Source organism: Hylobates moloch, unplaced genomic scaffold (assembly GCF_009828535.3).
Source record: "Hylobates moloch isolate HMO894 unplaced genomic scaffold, HMol_V3 SCAFFOLD_10, whole genome shotgun sequence".
NCBI classification, from domain to species: Eukaryota; Metazoa; Chordata; class Mammalia; order Primates; family Hylobatidae; genus Hylobates; species Hylobates moloch.
This window is the reverse complement of record NW_026652285.1, coordinates 87,009,144-87,036,493: the sequence shown is the minus strand read 5'-3', so window position 1 is coordinate 87,036,493 and position 27,350 is coordinate 87,009,144. Positions and strand designations below refer to the sequence as shown.

At 42.0% G+C, this 27,350-nt stretch overlaps 1 protein-coding gene across 2 annotated transcripts in view; it reads left to right on the top strand.

The window, feature by feature from the left end:
• The first annotated feature begins 7,268 nt into the window (after positions 1 to 7,268).
• Positions 7,269 to 27,350, top strand: part of TNFSF8 (TNF superfamily member 8) — a 37,986-nt gene continuing 17,904 nt past the window's right edge. For both annotated transcript variants that reach the window (XM_032164969.2, XM_032164968.2), the window contains exons 1-2: positions 7,269 to 7,862; positions 19,730 to 19,772. In XM_032164969.2, the coding sequence (XP_032020860.1) occupies positions 7,668 to 7,862; positions 19,730 to 19,772 (238 nt within the window). In that variant the 5' untranslated portion in view covers positions 7,269 to 7,667. The remainder of the gene's footprint in view (positions 7,863 to 19,729; positions 19,773 to 27,350) is intronic.

The following is a 27,350-nucleotide window of genomic DNA, read 5'->3' as shown; positions in this document are numbered from 1 at the left end:
AAAAAAAAAAAAGAAAAAAAAAAAGAAACCCTACAGAGGAAAGAGGGATTTCTTTCTTACTGGAAGTTGAGGGAGGAAGCACAGAAATGAGGCAATATATGAGCAGTAACTTTTTTTTTTTTTTTAATGAAAGATGTATGAAAGGGCATAAGATGTCACAATGACGATGCCGCCTGCACAAAAATGGAGTCAGGCACTGGGGTTGGAATAAAGAAGTGTGCCTGGAGTCAAGGGAGTGGAATCAGAGGCTGAAAACAAAGCTAAGGGGAAGGCCAGGGAGGCCTTCCAAGGAAACATGACCAGGATTTTGCAGGCACGGGGAGATGTTGAAAGATTTTACACTGGAAGAGGAAGGGAGTGAAATGAACTAGAAAGAGTTTGGGGTGGAGTCTTACTCGTCAAGCTAGTGTAGAGGTAGAAGAGTTAACCTCAATGAAGTCCCCTAGAGAATGACAGATCAGCTTAAGATTTCCCTACTGTGTACACATAACACCATGAATTGTCTGTTATTAATATAATGTTATATAATAATTAATTATTACTTAACTTCTTGTCTTACCCACCTTACTGTAAGTTTCATGAAAGCAGAGATAATGTTTGACTTGCTCATTGTTATATGGGCAGCGCCCAGTACATATTAAGCTCTCAAATACCCAATGGATATCTCTTCCTTTATCCATTATTAATTGATATAGAAGGACTTTCCCCAGCTTTGCAAAGAATGCAGATTCATCTCTCTTCTTTGAATGACAATGGAGTTATTAAGGACCATGTAACTAATAGAGTTTTCTAGCCATTCAGCTATATTGGAAGACCCCAGAAGCCAGAAAAGTGATGTTCTTTTTTATTTTTTCTTTCTTTGAATCTCCTACTTCCCTAGTATTAGTTTATCATTAGTTCTGCATCACTGAAAATCATAAAACTACATTAAAAAATGTTTCGGTATTTCCACTTGGTAAAATCTGCTGTTATCCTAATTCATTGCAATGGCATGCTTTAAATTCATACATTACATTCATCTGGTATTTTGGAATATGTTGCATATCTCAAAGCACTTATATAACCAGCAATGTATCCATTTCTCCTTTTAAGCTCATCTGCTTTTTATGACCAAAGAGAGTTATGCAATCCAATGTATAATCCAATCTGCTTCTTTTCCCTGGTTACCAGGAAGCTCATAAGTATACATGTTATGCTTAACTATTAAAACTGTTATCAGACAGGATTTCTTAATACATTCACTTTACTCTCTACGTTTATATCTTGACTCCTACCTTTTACCTTGTGTTAATGGCTTCAGTATATACCTGTGCATTTATTTTACATTGTGTCAAAACCTTTTTAAGGTTGACAGGAAGATGATAGATAGATAGATAGATAGATAGATAGATAGATAGATAGATAGATGATAGATAGATAGATAGATAGATAGATAGATAGATAGATAGATAGATAGATAGATAGACAGATGATAGATCAATAGATAGATATATGTGATATGATTTAAATACACACATATATATATCACCAATACTGGAAGTATATCTATCTAAATCCCAGATGACTTCTGTCCCACATTTCTATCAGCTCTGCCTTCTTCAGTACTCTATTTTGTCACCCACCAACCAGAACACATAACTTCTCTACAATTAGTGAATTCCAAAAAGAACCTTCTCACGTGAAGCATGAGTTAACAATTTAGACATTAGGGAAGATTTTATAGAGGTGTCATTTTTTTATTTGTACCAATTATGGGCCACACGTGAAATTTTGTTACATGTATATAATGCATAGTGATCAAATCAGGGTATTTAGGGTGTCCATCTCCTGAGTAAAGTACATTTTTGTTTAAATGTAGTCATACTACTCTACTATCAATCAGTGAATTTATTTTTTCTATCCTCTGTATATTCATACCCTTTAACCCACTTCTCTTTGTCTTCCCACTCCCCCTGCACTCATCCTTCCCAGTTTGTATTCTCCATCTTTCTACTCTCTACCTCCACGTGACCCAGTTTTTTAGCTGCCACTTGTAAATGAGAACATGTGATATTTGTCTTTTTGTACCTGCTTATTTCACTTAAGATAATGATCTCCAGTTTCATCCATGTTGCTGCAAATGACATGATTTTATTCTTTGTTATGGCCAAATAGTATTTCACTGTGCATATATACCACATTTTCTGTATCCATTCATCTGTTTGTGAACACTTAAGTTGATTCCACATCTGTGCTATTGTGAATAGTGCTGCAGTAAACATATGAGTGCAGGTATCCCTTTGATATACTGATTGTTTTCCTTTCGGTAGAGACCCAGTAGTGGGATTGCTGGATCAAATAGTAGTTCTATTTTCAGCTTTATGAGGATTCTTCGTACGATTTTTCATGATGGCTGTACTGGTTTACATTCCCACCAATAGGGAATTGAGTTCCCTTTTCTCCACATGGAAGTGTATTAGGAAATGCATTTCTGTTCTTTTTCCCAAATCTCTTTCGGTTATCCTGCCTTGGGTCTATTTTAATACTCTAAACCAAGGGTCATCAAGCTTTCTCTGTAATGGTCTAAATAGCAAATATTTTAGACTTCACCAGCTGTGAGGTCTCTGTTGAAACACTCAGATTTGCTGTTGTAGTGGAATTGAAGCCATAGATGTATACACAAATGGATATGATTACATTTCAATACAACTTCAATTACAAAAATAGGTGCCTGCCAGATTTGGCCTGTGGTTCAGTTTGCTAGCCCTGTTCCAAACCTTCCTCCCACTGTCCCTGTCCTCACTGGGCCCTCTCAATGAAGTGTCACTGTGGCTCAACTCCAACGTCCAATCTCTTCAAGTTAGCCCCAGCAAGACAAAGAGCTCTAAAGTTAAAGGGACAGGACCCTCCCTCCTCAAAAGGCCTTTTAGTTACATGTGTTATAGCTTGAATATACCCTGGGTGAGTCTGTCCTTGTCTCACATATACCCATAGTTAAAAAAATATATATTTCTACCATGTACAGTGATCACCAAAAGAGAACCTTAAATGAATAAAATTATTAAGTTAATGGCAAAAACTGCAATCACTTTTGCACCAACCTAATGATTTTAAATGGAGTAAAATGTCTCCATTCTATTTCAAATATAGCTGCATTCCAGAAAGGTTCTGAAAGTATTTCTAGAGCCTGCGGCCTTAGTCAAGGTTAGAAAGAGGGCTCAATCAAGGGAGCAGAAAAACTAGTCTGTAAACCAACATGATCCAGCTACATGACCCCAGACAATAACTTTATTATGCCTCAGTTTCCCTACCTACACAATGGAGGTGGTAGTTTACCTGCCCAAAGGCTAAATTTTGGACCAGATGATCTCTTGGAGATTATTTCCCTAAATCAGTGTTTTTCAAGTGGTCTCAGGCATCTGCATTCCCTGGGGTGCTTTGTTAAAACAGACTACCAGACCCCAGCCTGAGTTTCTGAATTAGAGTAGGTCTAGAGGGTCTTAAAGTGGCACCAAGTTCCCAGGTGCTATTGCTGCCACTGCTGGTGTGGGCTTACACCTGAGGGCCTCTAGTCTCTACAGCAGAGATCTCCCAGTCCCTTATACAGGAAAGCAATGTTGGAGGAATGGCTACTGCTGGCTTCCCTTTATTTTTCAAAATGGCTTTCTTCTTGAAGGGATGAGAGGTTAGTTCTATTTGCCCACTGAGTCTCAGGCACTGCAGCCACACCTCAGCAGCTAATTCCAGGCTGAAAGGAGGCTGGGGTGGTCACTCTCATGGGGCCATTCTCTGGAGAAAGATAGAGACATGGAGTACAGTCGAGAAGAGAGAGGCAAGAATGCCACCACGCAATTCCTTTACATAAGCCACTCTTCTAGAACTTTCTCTTTCCATAAACACAAAGCATAGATTGAAGGTCAACCCTGCATATATCCCCAGCAGCAAGAAATGCAAGGTGGGATGCAAGGACTTAGAAGACTAGGAAAGTGCAGACCACCCTCAGGGACTCTCATCTTATGAGCAAGGCAACATTTACATGTGTTTACACACTTGGGTTCCACGTCAAGAGAAGTAGATAATTAGACAATTAGGTTATGTGGCATGAAAATAGAGGCGTTCCAGAGAGGGTGTTGGTGGACTTGAGAGATCTGGGCAAGCATTCCTGGAGACGGTGAGGCGGGTTGGCAAAGGCTGGAAGGGAGAGGAAGAACAGGAGCAGTGGAAAGCCAAGTAAAACGTGAGAGGAAGCCTGGATGCACCTGGAATATTAGCAAAGCCGGCATGAGAATGAGCAGAGGGGGCTGGGCAAGCAAAGGGGGCTGGGTGCAGTAGCTCATGCCTGTAATCCCAGCACTTTGGGAGGCCAAGACAGGTGGATCACGAGGTCAGGAGTTCAAGACCAGCCTGGCCAACATGGTGAAACCCCATCTCTACAAAAGATTTAAAAAAAAAAAAAAAAGAAAGAAAAGAAAAAAAAATTAGCCAGGCGTGGCGGTGTGTGCCTGTAATCCCAGCAACTCAGGAGGCTGAGGCAGGAGAATCACTTGAACCTAGGAGGCAGAGGTTGCAGTGAGCCGAGATTGAGCCATTGCACTCCAGCCTGGGTGACAGGGCGAGACTCAGTCAAAAAAAGAAAAAAAAGGAGAGAGAATGAGCAGAGGGGACTCTTACACCTGTTTCTCTCCCCGCTGGTATGTACTCCCTTTAATTGTTTCCATTTCTGTGTCCCAGTTTCCTCCTTTTGTGGAATGAAGGATTCAAGCCAAATTTTCTGAAGTTTCTAAATTTTGTTCACCTCGGAGAGACCCCATGCCAGAAAAGGGCGAATGAGCAGGTGACGCTTAGCCCTTCTCTCTGTCCCACCTGTGCTTCAGCCAAAGCAGCCCTGTTTTCTTATGTTTTTATACTCCTTGTACAGCTTTGCTTCCAGAAAGGATTTAAAACTTACTCAACAAGAAATTCTATAAAGGCTCCTTCCATCTGCACATCGTACGGCTTGAGTAGAAGACAGAAAGAAGCCAGTTAACACAGGTCATGGATTTCTATGTTGGCCAGGCTAGATTCTAGAACAGCTGGAAAGCAGAGAGGGGCTTAGAGCAATGGGGGTTGGAAATAGGGAGCCATTGAAGGTTTGTGAGTAGAGGAGTGTCACAGCAAAAGAATGAATTGAGCCCACAAACTACTGTACTAGGAACTGATCTGAAAATCTCAACTGCTCAGAAAGTTGAGTAAAAACAAAGGGTGATTTTTCCCCCTTGTCAGCCTTCCCTCCCAGGACATTGTATTGTATGCAAAACGGGTAACTGTAAGACAAACATTTTTTTCCACTGCCCTTCTCAGCCCCACAAGCCTTCAGGAAGATCCGAACTTCAAGCAAAGCCTTTTTATTTTTCAACACCCACAGCTTCCATTCAACAATCAGAAGTTTTCCACTTTGATCAAAGAGGCTAAACAAGAGGGCCAAGGGAGCAGCTGGTTCTCAGCAGCTCTGGGCAGACCACAGAGCCCTTGCTACCCACTCACTGTCCGTGCCCACCAGAGGACACAGCCTTCTCCCCAAATCAGCCAGGTACATGCCCCAGAAAACACTGGCTTGCCTCGTTCCCACCTTAATTACCGGACCAAACGAATGTGAACACACTGTTTTCAAAACCAAACTCAACTTGGGATCACGGGGGCCTCGGTTTCCTTGATTGTAAAATGGGCATATCGCCCCCCACTCTATTTAGCCCAAGAAAACAATTTATCTCTTGATGTCTCTTTCGTCTCCAGGATCTATGCTTTTACAGACTCACTGGGAGGAAATATCCAGACCAACTCCTGAAGCCTGACCTAATTTGGGAGATGCTCAGAAGTTTTGGTTCTATGCAAGAACAGCAGTGGTAATAATCCAAGCTTGGCTTTAGACACAGGACATTTCCTTAGGGGCATCTGGAATCTCTGCTGGCGCAAAGTGATGTGCTGCAGACAAAGAGTGAGCAGAAAGGAAAGAGGTGCTATGCAGAATGAGCTTCTTGCAGGGTGATACGAAATGGAGCTTTCAAAGGCCCACATCTGGAGGCAGCAGCTATGCAGTGATTAACATTTTAAATGGTGTTTTGAAATGGAGATCATTAGTAACCACAGATGTGACCTAACTCTGTCCCCCCCAGATAATCTGTTTATTGTATCTAAATTCCAGACTTGGCCCAGTAGACCACTTGGGATGCTTAACAGGAATTGTCCAACACTATCCCCAAATCTATTTTTATTCATAGTACTCTGACGTCATCTCGCTTGGTCTTCCTGATGACTGCAATGCAGATTGGGAACAGAGAAAGCCATAAAGACTTGTATGATGGCCCAAGGCTAACAAGGGAAAGGGCTGAGACCACACTTCAGGTTTTAGCTTTCAGGTGCAGTGAAGATTGAATGACTTAGCACGAGCTTTCAGCCAGGCAGGCTGCAAAGTGCACCCAAGTTCTTTCAGTGATCGACACTTGCAACTTGGGTTGAGATAGTTTTCGTCCTCCCTGAGCCTCAGTTTTCCCACCTGTAAAAAATAAATATTGCCTGCCTCGGAGGGTGGAGGTGGAAGTGGAGTGAAGCCACATTTAACTCCTAGCGCTGTGCCTGGGACAGTAGAGGTTCAATTATAGTAGTCATATACACACACAACACATACATACACAAGACACAACACACCACACACAACACATACCTACACAACACACCACACACAACACATACATACACACCACATACGGCATGCATTACAGGTCACAAATGAACACTGCACACACACTGCATACATATACCATACAGAACACACAACACATACACATACCCCCATACCACAAATACACACACACCACATAGCACACGACGCAGAACACACACAGCCCCCACATTCCACACCACACCACCTCACTGCCAATTCCTTTCCCTCTTCGTGAGTTTTATGTCGGGTCCAGGTTCATCTGCTGGTTTAACAGATCCCAAAACATTCTGCAGGAGTGTTTGTTCAAAGGATTTTTTGATATTTCCAGATTCTTTCTCTCTGACAGTCTCTTTGAACCCCAAATTTCATACTGCCATGAGCCAGTCCCCCTTTGGAGAAATATCTCCATTTGTGCACCCTCTTTCCCCCAGAGAGCCTGCAGCATGTCCCTTTTTAAGCAGGAGCCAATCAAATCGAACCCTTTGGAGTTATTCCACTGCAGTCCGAGGGATCCGGCCTCCCTGAGACCCAGCAAGGACTCATTATCTGGGGAGGTCTTCTGAGCCACAGGCCTCGCTGAAAGAAGGTGCAGCTTCTTGAAGAGGAAGGCGTTTTGTGGCCGAGTCTAAACGAAACAGAAGTTGCTTTGTGTGTGCGCACGCATGCACACACACACACACACACACAGAGTAGGAGAACCGTCATTTTCCTACGCGCCCTCTGACATCAGCCACCTTCTCTGTAGCTAGTTTCTCTGCACACAACTTAATCCCTGGCAATGAAAAATGAACCTCTCCCCCACCCTTGCTGCTGCCTCTCGCCTCACGCCCCCAGAGAAGAGTTTCTCCGCCAGGCAGCAGGTGAAGGTTTTTTTCCAAGTCACATGATTCAGGATTCAGGGGGAGAATCCTTCTTGGAACAGAGATGGGCCCAGAACTGAATCAGATGAAGAGAGATAAGGTGTGATGTGGGGAAGACTATATAAAGAATGGACCCAGGGCTGCAGCAAGCACTCAACGGAATGGCCCCTCCTGGAGACACAGCCATGCATGTGCCGGCGGGCTCCGTGGCCAGCCACCTGGGGACCACGAGCCGCAGCTACTTCTATTTCACCACAGCCACGCTGGCTCTGTGCCTCATCTTCACGGTGGCCACTATTATGGTGTTGGTAGTTCAGAGGACGGTAAGTGGACTACTCTTCCTCCCTTTCCTTTTCTTGTTGTTTTGCCTAGAGAAAGAGCCCTGGGAACAAATGATATTCGTTTGTTGGTTAAGAGCAAAAAATAAAATTAAATAAACTCTCTCTCTCTCTCTCTCTCTCTCTATATATATATATATATATACACACACTACAGTATATACTGTATAACCTAATACACTTATGTTACATAATATATGTTATACTACATATATATATATATATATATATGAGAAAAGGAGAAAAGAAAGAGGAACTTAACTCTCTAAAATAATTTGGCTTGTTGAGAGAAATATTGTTAGACCATCATCATCTTAAAATTTTGCAGACCTGTCTGAGCAAAACAGTGGAGGGGAGCTATTGGCCTTTTAAAGTTAAGATTTAAATCTTAATGAGCCAGAGACCCGTATCAAGGAAGGAAGCAATAGAGAAACCTGATAACACATTTGCACAAGTTGTTATCGTGTCTTCAAGGACTTCAGACTGGATTCTGAGGTTCTATATCCTAAGTCCGAGTGTCCTGGAGGTTTCTGAGGCCTCACCCATTGCCAAGAGTTTTGTTTTTGCTTTCGTTTTATACAAGGAGCTAAGTTTCAGAGGCCAAGGTCTAGAAGGAAAGGAGGCAAAAGAGAAGACCATGGCTTCTTAGAGCTTTGGACATTTTGGTGTTAAAGCCAGCAAGACAAATCGAAAGCTTCCTCTTAAGCCACAACTTTGAAGAAGTTAGGGCGTCACCAAAAAAAAAAAACAGGACATAGAAGCAGAAAGTCGAAAAGTTTTTAGCACCTGTTCTCTCTGAGGTTCCTCACAATACTAAACAATTGATGGGTACACACTGTACAAGGTCAGACTGTCTTGGAAGATTTACTTTGAAGTAAATGGTAAGATTTGTTTTGAAAACAGAAGAGCAGGAGAAAGAGGAAGTTTCTTCATATTTTAGGAAATTGGTCTTTACAGAGAATCCACCAGTATATATTATATAGAAAATGCTGTAGTAATAGCATATATTGCTCATGAATTTTTTGATTAAGTTGTTAATTTGGGTAATTTAAGAACTGCACCCACCCACATGACCTGCCAAAGTGAGAATATTTCTGTTTCTTACTTCATAGCACCTACTTTTCATGGAATTATAATCCTGCAGAATTTGTTCTGGTTTTTCTTCAGTTTCCTTAGGCCAAATACTCTATAGCTTATCAATTGCTGGAAAGAACTAGGCTTTAAAAGGCTTTGATATCTATTTCTCAAGTGTCATCAAGCTTTGAAATTAAATGGAAGCCTTGAAGCTTATATCTCTACAAAAGTAAAAAGAAGGAGTCGCAAATATTTGATTTAGATAGTGGAATTCTTAAAACTCATAATTTAATGGGCTTATCTACATCTACTAAGTATAATAATCTTGAAAACACTTTAGGGCATCTTTTCTTCTGTAGGGGCTCTGCAATTTCTGTAATTCTAATTTGGAGTAAACCAAGGGTATGTCATTTTATAGCAATGGCCAAAGAAAAGAAATTGAAGTGTCCTTTAAGAAGTTCTTTAGTTAAAGGATCCAACTAGAACTGCTGAGAGAGAGAGAGAGAGAGATGGTGGAAAAATGGGTGGCGAAGTCTCTCTGAAGCTAGAGAGAGCTTCAGAGCTCATTCATATCCAACTTTTAGTTGAATTGATTTCTTCTATAAAAGAACCAGAGCAGATCTTTCTGCCTCATTTTTGTAAATGTGGAAAATGAGGAGCAGAGAGGGAACAGGACTTGAACTATGTCACCCTGAGAAAGTGGTAGAGCCAATACGGCTTGATTGTTTAATGCAAGCAGCATCCCCTTTGCCAATACAGACAGCCACAGAAGCACTAAGAAATATTGCACCCACTCTTCTCTTGGGAGCTTTATCTTCTTGTGCATCCACTTCCTTGACTTACCCCTCATGTTTGGATATGAAAAGATTCACTGCGCAATCTGATTGCACAGTTCGGTGTGCTGTGATTTCTTAGCCCGGGAAATACCAGTTGCTTCCTTAAAACTAAGGCTTGCCATGTTAATAGTAGCCGTGATATATAAAGTGTCAAATGCATTGCGCATATCATTTTCAATAAATTCCTCAGATCTTAACTGTTGTAAGACCTAACAAGAAAAAAAAAAGCATCATTTTCCCATTAACTTGAGTTATCAGGAAGGGTTTCCTATAGGAAGATGGAATGTAGACTGACTCGAAAACAGGAAGAACTTAGACAAGTGAAGAGACTCTAAAAGAAACTCTAGGAAAGAAATCAATGGGAGAAAGCCAAGGAGCTTAGACTCACATCCCCATTATTAAAAATGGAATGAGTTAATGATCAATTAGCACTCTGTATGTGATGGGAACAGAGGTGGAGAACCATAAGAATGGTTTTACTGGCGTAAGAAGTCACACAATTCTTATCCCAAGGCACATGTATAGACAAAATTTAAAACAACTAAGTCATAACATATAATGAGTGATTAAAGGGATACCATGAGACCACAAGTTAAGGAGAGAGTGTATTTTTCCAGACAGGTTTAAGAAAAACTTTCCTGGGGATTAGAGTTTCAGGTTGGCTTGAGAAATGTGAACATTTCAAACAAGCAGGGAAGGGAAAGCAGAAGAGAGGCACTCCTAGCCAATGGAACAGCATGAGCAAAGAGACAGAGGAGAGAAGACATAGAAAGTGTAGGGAAATCAACAAAGCTTGCCTTGAGGTTTGACTTGAAGATCAGGTAGCTCCAAGCTTAAACTCCTTGGGAGAGACAAAGGAGGAACTTAGGTTTCTATCTCAAATATTTATTAAATATCTACTGTGTGCAGGACATTGTTCTAAAGTCTTGAAAAAAAACAACAAAATCCCTGTCTTTGAGTTACTGTGGAACTTACTACTTTCCCGTGATATTTTTAAAGTCTCAGTGGTGGTTGTATTTTGTTTTATTTACATTTAAGCCAGCATATTTATAAAATAAATATTATTTTATATTATATAATGATATTACTTTATATTATAAAATAAACATTTCTATTTTATATTATAAAATAAACATTTTATATTATAAATATTATATTATAAAATATTTATTTTGTTATTTAATATTTTATAATATATTGATATATTTTATAATATTTACATTATGAAATACTATACTTACATGGTTTAAGAAAAGTAACTAGCAAATAAGAGAAAAGAAAGTAAAAATCTTCACACCTTCCCCACCCAACCACTAATCCCTCTTCGCCGAGATAACCACCATTGACAGATTCTTGTGTGTCCTTCCAAAAATCTGTGCATCTACAAATACATGGTACACATTATAATATATAATAAACCCATGGGTCATTATAATAAACCCATAATTTTGCATCTTGCTTTATTCATTTGACAACACACTGTATATCTTAGAGATCCTTCCACGTCAGTACATAGAAGTTCATTTCATTCTTTTGAAGAGTCGCATAGTACGAAGTGTAAATGCTTCATAATTTATCTGTGCCTGGTGAGAGACATCAATGTTTTCTCTAGAATTTGTGCCCTCTGTGCGTGTCTGCAAGTATATCTGGGGAATAAATTTTTAGTGATAGGAATGGAATGTGCATTTTCTTTTTTTCTTTTTTTGGAGACAGAGTCTCGCTCTGTCGCCCAGGCTGGAGTGCAGTGGCACGATCTCTGCTCACTGCAAGCTCCGCCTCCCGGCTTCACGCGGTTCTCCTGCCTCAGCCTCACGAGTAGCTGGAACTACAGGCGCCCGCCACCACGCCCGGCTAATTTTTTTGTATTTTTAGTAAAGACGGGGTTTCACCGTGTTAGCCAGGAGGAATGTGCATTTTCGCTTCAATAAATGTCAGTCTGTCTCCAAAGAGATTGTACTAGTGTACCCCTAAGGAAGTAAAAGTCCTACCAACAGACACCTCTTTACATCAATATGGAAAGAAAAAAAAATGATTTACTGTTAAGCACAAGAGTACATGCAAATAGGCAGCCTGCAACAGACTACAAAGTGAGGATGAAATTTCACACAATTAATCTAGCAAAGCAAAAGAACAAAAAATAAAACTTCTCTTATCTTCTCAAGAGACAGGAGAATACATAATGAGATAGACAATGAGACAGACTCCTAGGTTAACACCAGAGGTAGGTGTTTACATTTCAAAAAGACTCTGAAGCCCTCAACCTTAGAGACGTCTTTGTTTTGTAAACCAGGAGACTGGGCTTCTGTAGCCCCAGGGGAGAATGTAAAGGGTTACTTTCCAAAAGGTTAGAGTATAGGTAGGCTTTCAAGAAAGAAGCTGCCTCTTTTCCCTTTATAAGCAAAGAAAATTCTTTTTTTTAAATAATAATAATAATAATACTCTTTTTTAGTTATCTCCACACCAACAGTGGAGCTGAGCACCTGTTTAAGGTTAGTGATTATTGGTGGTGGTGATGGTGGTGTGGTATTTTGGGTTTATTTTTAATCTCAGATACAAAATGGAAGTGTAGGGTAAACACACCTGATATAGCAATAACTGAAGCATACCCTTAGAATAACCACGTATGGCAGACACATTTGAATGGGTGTTCCAAGCTAGAGAGTCCAGGAATGGTCAACCTGGAGACTCATTCCTTGTCTATGAGGAACATCTGAGCCCCCAGCCCATCCCGTGGAACATGGGCCATACAGGAGATTAAGGCCTGCGTTTTTGGTTACATGAAGGCTGCCAGGTGGAGGCCATTAAGGGGAGGCTGTTAAGTGAGCATGCTATAGAAACTGCATGCTATTTGCAAGTGGTTGTGGTTTTCCTGCCCAGCCCACCACCACTGGACTGTATATAAGGTGAATATGTTGTCCAGCCTGCTGCCATGAGATCATTTCTGTCCGTAAAGCAGTTTTCCTGTTCAGCTCGCTGCCACTGGACTCTCTCCCCTGTATGAAAGCCCCCAATAAAACCCCACATCTTGTTTGCTGACTCTACGCCTCTTCTTTAGCCTCTTGAACGTGGTGCCTTCCCTGTTGAGGCTAATAGGAGTTTGGCACAAGAAGAAGTTATTTGGAATGCCCCATAACACTCCCCACTACCCAAGGTACTCCCTCCACCTGACATTCATTCCATTTAGCAATCCAGAAAAATCCACTATAAATCTTCCCAGGAGCGAGCCCTGTGTGAGGTTAGGTGGGGAGGTCCCAAGTGGAAGGGGCAAGACCCTGTCTTCTGGGAACTCTGTTAAATTGAGCAGATGAAGCCCAAACACCAAGTTCTTGGGTTCTGGGCAGAATGGCACAGAATGCCACAGAGCAAAGGAGAAGTCATTTCTGCTTGGGATGAAGGAGGGGTTTGCAGAAGAGCTAGAACAAAAGCCAGGCTTCCAAGAATTACAAGTCATGGCTTATTCCCAAAGTCTTATTTTGAAAATGTTCAAACCTACAGAAAAGTGGGATGGCAAATGCTCGTATAACCTTGCACCTAGATTGCTGTGTCAATATCTTGCTGTATTTTTGCTCTCTCTATATAAGGATATGAAAGTAAGCTGTAGGCAGCATGACCTTTCACTCACATGTACTTCAGTACCCATCTCTTAACTAACTGCAATGCCATTATCATAGCCAAGAGAGTTAATATTAATTCAATAATATCATCTAATAATAATATATGGTCCATATTTTAATTTCTTGCTCAAAAATGTCTTATATGTATGGCTGCTGTGTTTTTGTTTGTTTGAACCAACAATCTAGGGTCACATACTGTGTTATGATAATATCTGTTTTAATCTAGAACTTTGCTTTTTAAGGTGTGGTCCTGGGCCTTGTTAGAAATTCAAAATCTCAGGGCTCACCCCAGATCACCTGAATCAGAATCTGCATTTTAACAAGCTGCCCCAGTGATCTGTATGCACATGAAAGTTTGAGAAGCACTGAGCTAAAATCTCCTTTGCTCTTTGGTGTTTGTTTTAAATAACATTGACCTTTTTTTAAGGGTCCAGGCCAATTCTGTTGTAGAAATCCATTCATAGCCTGGATTTGTCTTAGTATTAACTCATGGTTATATTCAGATGAAACATTTTTGGTAAGAATAGTATATAGGTAATTCTATATACTTCTTATTGCAGCACAGCTACAGACATATGTCAGGTTGTCCCATTTTTGATGACTATAGGTTTAGTCACTTTATTAAAGCGGTGACCACCAACTATCTCTTTTGTAAAATATTTTTTCTTTCTCATTAATAAGTAATCTGTCCAGGAGCAGTGGCTCATGCCTGTAATCCCAACACTTTGGGAGGCGAAGGCGGGTGGATCACTTGAGGCCAGGAGTTCAACACCAGCCTGACCAACATGGCAAAATCCTGTCTCTACAAAAAATACTAAAATTAGCCGGATGTGGTGGCACACACCTGTAGTCCCAGCTACTGGGGAGGCTGAGGCAGGAGAATCGCTTGAACCCGGGAGGCCAAGGTTGCAGTAAACAGAGATGGCACCACTGCACTCCAGCCTGAGTGACAGAGTGAGATTTCATCTCAAAAAAAAAAAAGAAAAAAGAAAGAAAGAAAGAAAGAAAAAGAAAGAAAAGTAATCTATATATGGGATAATACTCTGAAGACATAAATACCCTTCACTTGGTGGTTTTGCCATTTCTTAATGATGCTTGTCTGAATCAGCTAATGCACTGAGGGTTGAAAAACAGGGAATGCCTAAGTCTGTCACTCCTTCCAAATTTATTAGCTGTCATTCTTCTGCAGAGAAGAGCTCCCCATTGGAAAGATGGTGGCAGGAGGAGGAGGAGCAGGATATTCCAGGTGAAGCAAAAGAGAAAGCAGTGGCACAGCCCATAGGAAGGCAAGCCCAGGTGTGAGGAGAGGAGTGGTAGGGCCAGAAGTCAGTCCAGATTGTACAGAGGAGAAGAAACGGAACTAGATGACAAAAGATTTGATAGAAGAGACTGAGAGGACAGGATGCCACTGCCATCTTCAAACTAGGAAGATTTCCTAAGCCCATATCCGAGCCCAAATCTACACTCAACCTCCTACAGCCATCTTTCAAGACCTCAGGTGTTCTGACTGCCTACTGAGTAGCGTATTTAAGACCTTGCTACTCAAGGTGTGCTCCATGGCCTGGCAACATTGGCATCACCTGGAAGCTCATCAAAAATGCAAAACCTAAGGGCCCCTCCCTACTGAGTCAGAATCTGCTTTTAACAAAATCCCCAGATGCTGATCAGTCTTTTAAAGTGGGAGAAGCACTGCTTTAAGCCACTTAAGCCACTGTGGTCCAATTCTCACTTTGGCAGACCATGTGCTCCCAGTAAAAATAGTCTTCCCCTGAGGATTTTCTATGACTTCTATTCACTTTTCCATGAAATTTCAGGAGATTTTGCTGCTCAGCTTTATCCTGCCCTCATCTAGAGAGGCAATGTAGCAGGACATTGAAGGGCAGTGCCTTCAAAGTCAAACTCACCTAAGTTTGAATCCCTTCTGTGCTATTTGCCACCTGTGGGACCTTCTATAAACATTATCACATTATGAAATAACTTCTCTGAGTCTTGATGAATCCCTAACTCTTGGGGTCAAGTTAAAGGCCAAATGAAATAGTACATGTAGAGTAACCCTCATTAAGTGCCCAATGAATTAGCTTGAAAATAAGAGGTATTCTTGGCAAAAGTCTCTTTGGGCCATAAGCCAGAGCCCACCTTACAAGACTATGTGAGGGCAACAAGGAAAGGAATGTGGACTTCCCCTGGCATATTCCAAACAGAGCTTCCTTTGATCATTTTTGGTCCAAGAGGGCATTTTGTGTCCAAAGCAAATTCAGGAGTTGATTGCATCTGCTGATCATTCCTCTGTGAAAAGAAACCAGCCTTTCAAGGTATTGAGGCAAATTAAGCACATCATTAACACCAAGGCAGTGCTCAAAATAGCTGTGCTTTTCGAGTACTTGCTAACACTTTATAATATCTTATGATGTCCACAATAACCCAGTGGAAAGATGGATTATTAGCCATCTAATCACTGATTAAAGGAGAGGAAAACACTCCTAGGCAGGGAAGATGGTTGGGATGGGGATCGTTTTACCTGGAGACAATATGTTAAACATGACCATTCCTCCCTCCATACATGAAAAGAACTTTATTACTGTTGGGAATACTCATCAGACATCTACAGAGGCCAAAAAAAGAGGAAGTACACTTAAGGAAGTGTAACTGGTTGATAACCACGGAGACAAATTTTCCTGAGCTACTCAGTGGAGCTGAGAATGAAAACCTGGGAGAGTCCATTTGTTTGTGCCTGCGTTCAGCCTAGGCACTACCTTACTCAAAGCCAAGTCATCAAGCAAGACAGTTCACATTTCCTGAGCTAGGACCCAGATCCCCAGACAAGATTAGGGAGAGAATTCTAGAACTGGGGGACATCTTGCCAAAGAGGAGTTGGTGAACAACACTTCGTATAATACCTGTTTATGAACAGTCTTCATTGAATTTCAACAGCCATCATCTCCTTAGACACTGCTTCTCCACCTCCAAATGCAGGGACTGCTTATGGGAGAGGGGAGGAGGGAAGAATGAGCTCTTCTATCCTTGGTTTCTGGAAACAGCCTCTCTCCTAGGGCAGTGGAAAGTACACCAGAGAATTTCAGTCCAAGATCTGCCTCTGACTTATGAGCCCCTTGGTTTCCTCCTCCATAAAATTAGCTTGATGGACTGAAAGATGTCTCAATCTCCCTCTGGCTTTGATTGTCTAATCTTGACTACCGTGGGTAGCTGGAAGAAGCTGTAAAGACCTCATCCCAAGAACTCTTCAAAACAGGAATAGTCACGCGTCTATAGTGGATTTCCTGGGCCCTGGGTGAAGGTTTAAATGACAGGCTTCTTTCCTGTTTGAGATGCTCTGCTTTTGACATCCCGTGTCTGAAATTAGGAAACCAGAAAGCATTCAAGTGACAGAGAGAAAAGAGGCTTTCCTTGACCCCCATATAAATTAGATCCTCCTCTCTGATATTACTTCTCACAGCTGTGCTATTCAAAGTGTGTTCTGTGGGCCAGGAATATCAGTGTTACTCGAAAACTGCCAGAAATACAGAATGTTGGCCAGGTGCGGTGGCTCATGCTTGTAATCCTAGCACTTTGGGAGGCCCAGGAGGGCAGATCACAAGAGGTCAGGAGTTCAAGACCAGCCTGGTCAACATGGCGAAACCTCGTCTCTACTAAAAATACAAAAATTAGCCGGGGGTGGTGGTGGGCCCCTGTAGTCCCAGCTACTGGGGAGGCTGAGGTAGGGGAATTGCTTGAACCCAGGAGATGGAGGCTACAGTGAGCCGAGATTGCGCCACTGCACTCCAGCCTGGGTGACAGAGTGAGGCTCCATCTCAAAAAGAAAGAAAAAACTACAGAATGTCAAACTCCCCCCAAATCTGCAGAATCAGAATTTGCATTTTAACGAGACTCCCAGGTGATTCATAATGCACATTGAAGTTCTAACAGCACTACCTTAAAGCACTATGATTCTTTTCCTCCATAGCTCTTGCCACAACCTGCAATTCTAATTACACATTTATTTATATTTTCTAAATGGCTGCCTTAATGACTAAAGCATAAAATCCACAGGATGTCTTTTAATGAGTAATGTAGTTCCTACCACAGACCAGGTGCTCATCCAAGGTGTGCTGCGTGAATGATTTTCTAGGACTTCCCGAACTGCTAGCAGCCTCTGCAATGATGGCTCTACCAGGTTTGCTTTTCTAGCCTCTCTCACTGTCCCTGTATATGTCCCTGGGCAGCTGATGAATTTGATGATTGTGGTAAGACATTTCAATGCAGATTTTTTTCTTAGTGCATTTGCACATCACGCTAATCAATGGTCACTCTTGGCAGTAAGTTGTAAGTTGTTTATTAAATTTTAAAATGTTGTGTGTTGTCTCACAAGGGCAACATAAAGGGGAATTTTGTGATATCAAGTTTTCCTGCAAACTGCATGCATAACTGAAAGACTACAAAAACTTACAGCTTTGTTAGGTTAAAAGCTTTCAACTAAGGAAACAAAGTCATGGAGTATTACAGTAGGAAGGGCCTTCCAGGACAAGTTTGCCTCCCTTCCCCTGAGAAGGTGGGGCCCAAATGTTTAAACTGACTTCCCCCATCTCCAGATTGGTGCTGTGCCAGGGCTTTGCCTTCAGGAGACCTCCTTGACTCACTACCATCCTCTTGCACTAGAGAAGAGATCCATTCATAAGAAAACAAGCTTTCAGCGGAAGGCAAAGGACAGAGCTCCCAGGGAAATGTTACAATGGGGAACTCCAGATGGTCCTAGTGTTCATACAGAACACTAAGAAAATAAGCTGTGGGCAGCTGCTAATTTCTTGCTTTGGTAGAGGTTAGGAAGTTGGTTTTTTCGCATACACATGCTCGCACCTCTCTAGGTCTTTATTAATATTTTAATTCAATGCAATACAGGAGATTCCGACCTGGGCAGGTCAAAAGATGAATAAAATACTTCATTCCTTATTGGCAGAATATTGTATGGGTGTCTCCATGGCTGGAGACAAAGGGGAGGGAGAATCGGGGTGTAAAACTTAGTGTCTGAAGAATTTATTAGGGGAAAAGAACTGTGCCTCTCTGCTTCTGTTAACTCCTTGTTGAGAGTCCTTGAACTAGAACCTCCCTTTAATCACCTTCAATCCCCAGCCCAGGATTCCCTCCTTCAAAAGACAATCTGTTTCTATCAGCCTCTTATTTGTGTAAATATTTATGTATATATTTGTTACAGAATAAATATATTATGTAAATGTTTAAAAATATATGCATTTGTATGTATTTATACTACATGTGTATACATATTTGTATATTTAAATATAAACTTGTAATAAATCCATAAGGGTGGGGACCCAATTTAATTATGTATGGTGTCCTCACAATGCTTGGCATATAAACACACAATTAATTCAGAATTTCCAACCATAGGAGAGATAGAGATGTACCTTACCATGTATGTTTACAACATACGTTCACAGATGAATCAAACATGGAAAAAAAAACCACATATACTTTTATAATATACTTGATTATTCTTATGTTGACCAAAAGGAAAAAAAAAGAAAAAAAACCCCAAACATGTCAAGGGGGGGAAAGCACCAGATTGGGAGTTGAGTCCTGGCTCCAGCCAAGTGTGATAGCTCACACCTGTAATCCCAGCACTTTGGGAGGCTGAGGTGGGTGGATCACAAGGTCAGGAGTTTGAGACCAACCTGGCCAATATGGTGAAACCTTGTGTCTACTAAAAATACAAAACTTAGCTGGGCGTGGTGGTGGGTGCCTGTAGGCCCAGCTACTCTGGAGACTGAGGCAGGAGAATCGCCTGAACCTGGGAGGCAGAGGTTGCAGTGAGCCGAGATAGTGCCACTGCACTCCAGCCTGGCAACAGAGCGAGACTCCTTTTTTTAATTAGCTGAACGTAGTGGTGTGCACCTGTACTCCCAGCTACTCAGGAAGCTGAGGCAAGAGGATCGCTTGAGCTCAGGAAGATGAAGCTGCAGTGACCCATGATCATACCACTGCACTCCAGCATGGGTGACAGAGTAAAACTTTGTCTAAAAAACAAAAACAAAAACAAAACAAAAAAAAGTCCCAGCTCTGGTCCCTGATCTTCTATAAATTCTCTTGCCTGTGGAACAAGGACAGTAATCCCCATCTTGCATTTCTAATAGATTGTCAAACAAATGGATAGAAAGCCCATTGGAAGCTACATCAGTGAATTAATTTTTAAAATTTAAGAGGCAGGTGGAGGATGAATTGTAAATTGCACAGTACTTTAAGGACAACAAAATGAAAAAAAAAATTGTTTCAACTGAATGTCACACCTCATGCTGCTTTTTTCTTTCATCTCTTCCAGGACTCCATTCCCAACTCACCTGACAACGTCCCCCTCAAAGGAGGTAAGATCTTGGAATTAGGTGTAAATGTGTAGTAAGTCATCCAGATAAATGCCATAAAGTGTGAAACCTGATTATCAACCAGAAACAACTCCATGATATGACCTAACAGTAAAGTGGGTAGGGGTGGAGGCAAGGGCTGCTCAGGACTGAGCTGATGCACCTGAATTCATCTTAGCAGCTCCTGAACTCATCCCCACAAGTCTCCCACCAGCCCTTGACACTCCCACTAATGAAAATTCTACCTCTGGCATAGGCAGGACTGCAAGGCAGTGTTGTGTTAAATGCTTGAAACCTGAGATCAGATAAATGGGGGAATGAATCTTGGCTTGACTTCCCACCCGGGAGCCTCAACTCCTCAACTGTTAAATGGGAATAATAATACTCACCTCATCAAGGTATTGGAGAAGCCATTCAGATCTCATCTGTAAATTGCTTGGCATGGCAACCAGCACATAGTAATCATTAAATAACTAGTAATAGCTAAAACGCATAATGAAATCAAGGACTTGTGAAAACAGACTTCCTCCTCACTCCTATATTTCCAATCATTGAAGTCACTAATTAACACGTCGTCTCTACTAGCCTCAGAGAGATGATATGCCAAGTGCAGTTAACATAGATGATGAGAAATTTTCAGATGACCCGATTAATGTTTTTATTGCTCAGAGAAGGAAAAGGAAGACCCAGAGAGGGAAAGTGAAGTATCCTGTCCAAGGTCATACAAAGCCAAGCCTAGAACCCAGAAAGATGTCCTCATCTCTAATACAGTGTCTTTTCCACCCAAGAACACCAACCCCCATCTCAGTCCTGTAACCTTTAGAACCTAGACGGCAAATACAGCTGGATAGCCAGAAAGCTCAGAGCAAAAAGTAAGGAAGTGAGTTAATGTAGGCACCAGGGTAGGGGCACAAGAGTGTCCTTGAGACCAGAGGACACAGATGACTGGACACAGCTACTCACACTCACAGCCTCACACTTGGAACGTCCTTCAACTTTCCTTTGGCCATGACTTTCCTGTGGTTTATCACCCAGAGACTTCAAAAATAGGGGCAAAAGTCCCCAAAAGACAAAGATTCTGGATCTTTCAAGGCAGACTAATAATCAGAGCCTTGTCAACAATATCTCATTTTGGCTGGAATTACTTAGCATGTGACCTCAATTCCTACCATGTCTATGTAAACAGTCACATTAATATTAAAAGGAGCATGGTAGAATGCAGGGGTAAGCAAACTTTTTCTACAAAGGGCCGGATAGTAAACGTTTAGGCTTTAGGGGCCACTATGTCTCTTGTTGCAATTAGTCAGCTCTGCTGTTGTAGTGCTGAGCCAGCCTGACTACATGCAAATAAGTAACAACGGCTGTATTTCCATAAAACGTTGTTTATCAAATGAGGTGGTGGGCTGGATTTGGCTTATGAATTGGAGGAGTCACTGCAGGCTTTGGAGACAGATGTTTCCGCTAAACACCTAATAATGCACGTTCACACGGAGCTTTGGAAAAACCAAAAGGCTGAGTGAATATAACTCGCCCCTCCCCACTCCCACTGTAACACCACCACCTCCACTCAGACTTTCCAAGGAATATAGAAACTTTTCATTTTTTGACAGGGAGAAGGGATTTTTAACATGAACACAGTCTCAGTGACGAGGATAGTTTTGATTAGGTAATAGGACCTTAGCCATTCTGGATCTCAGTTTCCTCGCCCAAAGAGCACTTCAATGCAAAGTTGCCAAGCATAGGGGCTGTAACTAGTATTCTGGTCCCATAATAAAGTTGATAAAGTTTTCATCAGTCCAAAGTGAAGTACAAAAAATAAGGACACAGTAGCACCCTTTTCACAGGGCCAACTTTATCTAATGTAAGAGGCACTGTTCCTCTAAGAAGGTCCTTCATTTTTGTGTGTCAAAATGTCCTTTTTTTACAACGTGAAGTTGATATAGGCAGGAGTTAAGTTGGCTTGTTTTTTGCCAGAGTTATTTTGTTTTGTTTTAATCATCACAATAGGCAAAATAAAAAGCTGTCCACTTCATATTGGTCTCTGAATTTTCATTCTGGGGAGAAATTTCCTGGGTCTATAAAGTCCAAACTTTTCAGAACCATGGACGAAATCACTTATCAGATTTCTTCTTATCTGGACCGTGAATGGGAATATCAGAACACAAAGTAATCAAAACCAACCTCAGTTTATAATTCAATGTTTCCACAACCAGATTTTTTTTAATGCTAATAATATTCGGTTGGTGCAAAAGACATTGCAGCTTTTGCCATTATGTTCAATGGCAAAAACCATGATTACTTTTGCACCAACTCAATAATCCCCACTGGGACTGTGAAACTTTTGTTAAAGACCTTCCCATACCTCCTTTGGGTTCATTCTCACCTCAACCCTGTGAGCAAGCCACAGCAACATGGGGAATAGTCTTCCCATTTTGCAGATGAGGAGCTGAGGCCTAAAGAAGCCAGGTGATTTGCCCAAGGTCATACAAGGAGTTAATGGCCAAGTGAGAATCTGGGACTCCTCCCTCTTCTCCCTGCATGACGGGCTTCCGCCATGAGATGCCAGTGACCTGCTGGAGGTGGTACCTGACTTTCTCTTGCTTTTAATGCAAGTCGACATCCCCTTAACTCAGCAATCTGCAGGGACACTGTAGTAGGGTGAGGTAGAAAAAATATTCCTGGGCTCCAGAACTGACCACATCAACAAGTCTTTTCTCCTCTCTGAGCCTCATCTGTAATATAACAGCAGTGTACTAAATGCCCTGGAGGAGTCTCTCCAGCTTTGACGCTTTATGAGACTATAATTCTCTTGTACAATATGTAAAAATAGAAGAAAAAAAAAACCTAACAAAAATCTCAAGGAAATCTGAAGCCACAGCTTCCTTCCCCAACAAACCTGGCTTAAACATGCACAGAAGCAGTAAATCGTCTCTTTTGAAAAAAGCCATTGCAAAACATTCCAGGCAGAGGGGAACGATCTTTCGGTACTCTTGGAAGGAAGCTTCAGGGGCAGCATGTGGTTTGTCACTAGACAGGAAAAGGGCAGAAGCCAGACACCTTCTAGGGAGCCCTTTGTCACTGGCCATTGAAAATCTTCCACCGTCAGCGGAAAATCAGCAGTGGCTCAGAGCCTGGGATGTAGAGCTATGTGCACATGCTAAAGAAAAAACACAGGATACACTTCGCTACAGAGGAAGCACCGAAAATCAAACCCTTGTGGGTAATGAAAGGATTTCTGAGTCCTATCACAAGCTTCTCATTCCCAGCCAGGATAGTCCCCAGCCAACTGACACCTCACAGGCAGTCAGCCAGGAAGAGCGCCTGGGAGGAGAACCTTTCCCCAACACCCTTCTCCTTTCTGGGTTTTAGTTTTCTCACCCAGAAGACAGAGTTAATAATGACTTTTGCATGAAGCCACCATGAGTATGAAATGGGACAGCAAATGTGACCCTCATCTGCTACCTAGTTGAGCCTATGTCCTTTGGGCATAGGATCCACTCTGTTCTTTCATATCCAGATAAAGTGTTCCCATCTCATTTCACAAATGGCATGGAACCAAGGAGAATGGTGTAAAGAGAGTGAAGCTCATCCTTCTCCTCATCACTCCTTGTTTCACTTTTCTGCTTCCCTCAAATTTTGAATCTCATGTCTGCACATGGTTTCTGGCTTATTTGCCCAAATCAGAGAAGACAGCCACTTTTGCCTTGATTTCCAAGTTTGAATAGTAACCCACATTTATGAATAGCGACATCTACAGAAAGATTTGGATGCAGAGAAGCTGGTAGGGCAGTGTAGCACATCCTAGTGTAGCCCAGCAGATGACACAGAATTGAATATTAGGTCCCTCTGTTCTTGCAAGGCCTCAACTATTCCAGCCACTGGGAATTTCTCAAGGGACAGCTCTCCTCCCTGGGGTTCAGCCCTCTGACACCTGAACTGACTTACTCTCCTTCCTGTCTGTTTTAATGTCCTTCTCCCATTTCCCCTGCGCTTTCCACTTCCCTCATAAACTCTGCAGAAATTCAAATTGTTCTGACTTTAATTTGCAGAATGATTCTGGTCCTTTGGTCTCACCTCTGGGCCTTCTCAATATACTCTGGCCCTTTTTATAACAAATCACCCCACCAAATGATAGCTCTTACCAGCACTAGAATTCTGTAGACAGTGTTCTTTCTCGTACTCCCTCGTTGCATCCGTATGAAGCCACGGCAGAGTGAGAATAATGAATGTTGACAGGCATCACTATGTGCCAAGAATTGGCTGAGTACTTGGTAATTCACTCATGCAGTTCTCACAATAAGCCCCCAGGAATCATAATTAGCCCCATTTTATAGGTAAGGAAACTGGAACACAGACAGGCTTGTTGCCTTGCCTAAAATTTCAGAGCTAGTTAGGAGGGGTGAGACCTCAAATCCAGTGTATCCACCTTGCAGCCCTTATGCTTAGCTGGGATTGTATTGTAGATCATCTGGGAAAACGCAGTACTGCACATCCTTCCAGTGCCCCTACCTGCTGGCCAAGTCTAGATAGCCCCTTCCAGGGCTCTATCAGCTCTATCACTTCCTCGGCACCTGCAGCCCCCAGCTCTTGGCTTTCATGTCTCAGAAGTGCACTCTCTGTTACCAAGCTCAAGGTCACAGAGGGCCACACGCATGAGTTTGAATGAGGTGAAGTGCTGAGGGGAAACATGGTCCATGGCAAGAGTTCTAGAGGCTGAATTTCAGCTCTGGCTTTGCAGCTGAAGGGTCACGTGCCTTGGGACAATTCCTTCCCCACTGCCTACCAGTTAAAACAGATTTGTCTTTCCTACAAATGTAATGTAGCCTCCAACACCCAAAGGTTCCTGGAGGCCCTAAGGAATTTGGAACAGTGGATAGACCTCGTGTGGGTCCTGACAACTCCACCCTCGCCTGAATTCAGTCTCCAGTTGAAGTTGGGGTACAAAATGCAGAGGACCCGCCAGGAATTTGGAATGCTGACATTCAAGTCTTGGGACTTGAAGCAATTCACTTTCCCTCTCAGGGCCTTGGGTTTCCTATTTTCTAAAATATCAGAAGTGAGGGGAACAGGCCAGATGTCCTAACCCTGAGGTTGATTTTGCTTTGATTATAGCGTTCCATGAATCAAACAAATATCTTAGGATTCTTTGACCACTTTAACATTCTAACATTTGGAATTTTATAAGGCATGGCAGGCTACCCTCCTTGCCCCTCCCCTTGCTAAAAAGAAAATGGCATTAAAGAAGATGAAGTGAAGTTGGCTCTCTAATTTTACCAAATGAACCCACCCCAAAGAAACAATAAAAGCTGTGCATGGAAGGCAGTGACATTAAGCCAAGACTAGATTCTCACCAAGATCCAACTGTCCCTCATGTCCCACGGTCACAATCAGACGACAGCAGCCCCAGTGGAACACCACACTGGAAGCAGTCAAGAGGCAACGTGCACTTTGGGAGGCCGAGGCGGGTGGGTCACAAGACCATTCTGGCCAACATGGTGAAACCCCGTCTTCAAAAAAAATACAAAAATTAGCTGGGCATGGTGGCACATGCCTGTAGTCCCAGCTACTCAAGAGGCTGAGGCAGAAGAATCGCTTGAACCTGGGAGGCGGAGGTTGCAGTGAGCCGAGATCGCGCCACTGCACTCCAGCCTGGCAACAGAGTGAGACTCCATCTCTTCCTGACAGCTCCTTCCCCTAGAAAGACAAAAACTAGCAAGCAGAAACATTTCTGGATCTAGAATGCCCAATTCATCTCCTTCCTTTCTTTCTTCCTTTCTTTCTTTCTCTCTCTCTTTCTTTCTTTTTCTTCACAGCAAGGGAGAGTGCTCCTGCTCAGGGGGAAAATTATTTTTCAGATAAGTCACAGGTTTCAAAAGCCTATTTGCTTCTCCATTTACTTTAAACACACTCACTCAAAATCTACTCTTAAACTCACTTTTTCTTAAAGCAGAGCTAACAGGAATCAGAAATCTCTCACAAAAAAAAAAAAAAGACAGACAGACAGAAAGAAAGAAACTAGACAACGAACCACTCAAAATAAAGTGGAATGGGATCTTGGAGAGGCCATCAGAGTTCTAAAGCCATCTGCCCCTAATCCCCACACCCCTGCCACCAAGAGAAGAGAAGAGAGAAAAGAAGAGAGGAGGTGCAGGGGAGGGGAGAGAACAAGAAAAAAGAAAAGGAAAAAAACAAATCACTGAGTTACATGTGAAAATTTATACTTGAATTTAGCATATATAAATCACAAGTCTTTGAATCCAGAGGAAATCTCAGAGTTCCTCACAATTCAGACAGCACTTTGGAGAAGGAGAGAGAAAAGGAAGAAAAGAAGGAGGGAGGGAGGGAGGAAAGGAAGGAAAGGAGGGAGAGAGGGAGGGTAAGGGAGAGAAAGCAGGCCCATTCCTTGAAATTGTTTTGTTATGTATTTCATTCAAACTATCTAGACACAACATGTGTTGGCTTAAGTTTCTACATTTCAAGCAGCACAAACCATGGACTAGGGCATAGGACTCAACCACTGTTTGGTATAGTTTGGGTGGTAGACACCAGGCTCATTTTTATGCATTATCTCATTTAATCCTCCCTACAACTCTCCATGATAGTTATTTTATTATTCTCAATTTTAAGAAGAAAAAAGGACAATTCAAAGAGGCTGCATGATTTTTGCAAAGCCACACAGCTAGGAATGGCAGAGGTGGAATTTGAACCCAAGTCTGTCTAACTTTCTAAAATTGATTTGAACCCAAAACAAACTTTCTAAAATTGCTGCCATACTTTTGCATTTTGAACAGCTAGGGAGTGTTTTTTTTTTAAGGTTATTAAAATGTTAGCAGATTTTACCCTATGTCTCCAGACTCACCTTTCCTTTTAAATTATAGACTTTAAAGATGCTTCTTACTTACCCACAGTAATGTCAATTCAACCTGTGTTTAGTATAAATGAATTCCAAGGAAATGCCCATAGTGTCAGATAGGTTTACTAACTGTTGCAGATACACTGCAACGAGTCAGGACTGAAAAGACCTTAACATCCCAAGGAAAGTAGGTGGGTTGGGGGGTGGGGGGAGGCAGGATTTGAGTTATTTAAATGAATTCCAACTTGATCTTAATTTATATTTACTGATCACTTCCTATGTGCTCAGTCAGCACTAAGTGTGTTCGTATGGGCATTCTCCAAATCCTTTTGGAAATCAGGGTCACCTAGTGGTCCTTTGTTTAACAAATGGTCCATTGTGCAGTTTATCTCTCTATTACCAGTTGGCTTAGTGATATCACTTAGTGATATCAAGGAAATGGTCAAAAGCCTCAATTACTTTTGCACCAACCTAATAGTTGAAATGACCCTTGCTCAGGTTAAGGACTCACTTTGAATCCAAATTTTATCCAGAAGGGAGAGACTGTCCTCTAGATGTCACTGTTGGGACTCTCCTGGATAGTCTTCCCTGAAGCCTGGAATGAAGAAGCCAGGGCATGGCAGATGCAGAGTCATTAGGATAATCCCTTTCCTTCTTGGAAGGATTAAAACATTTTTCAACAAACGTAAAGAGGATTCGGCACACATTCCTGGAAGCATCAGATAGCC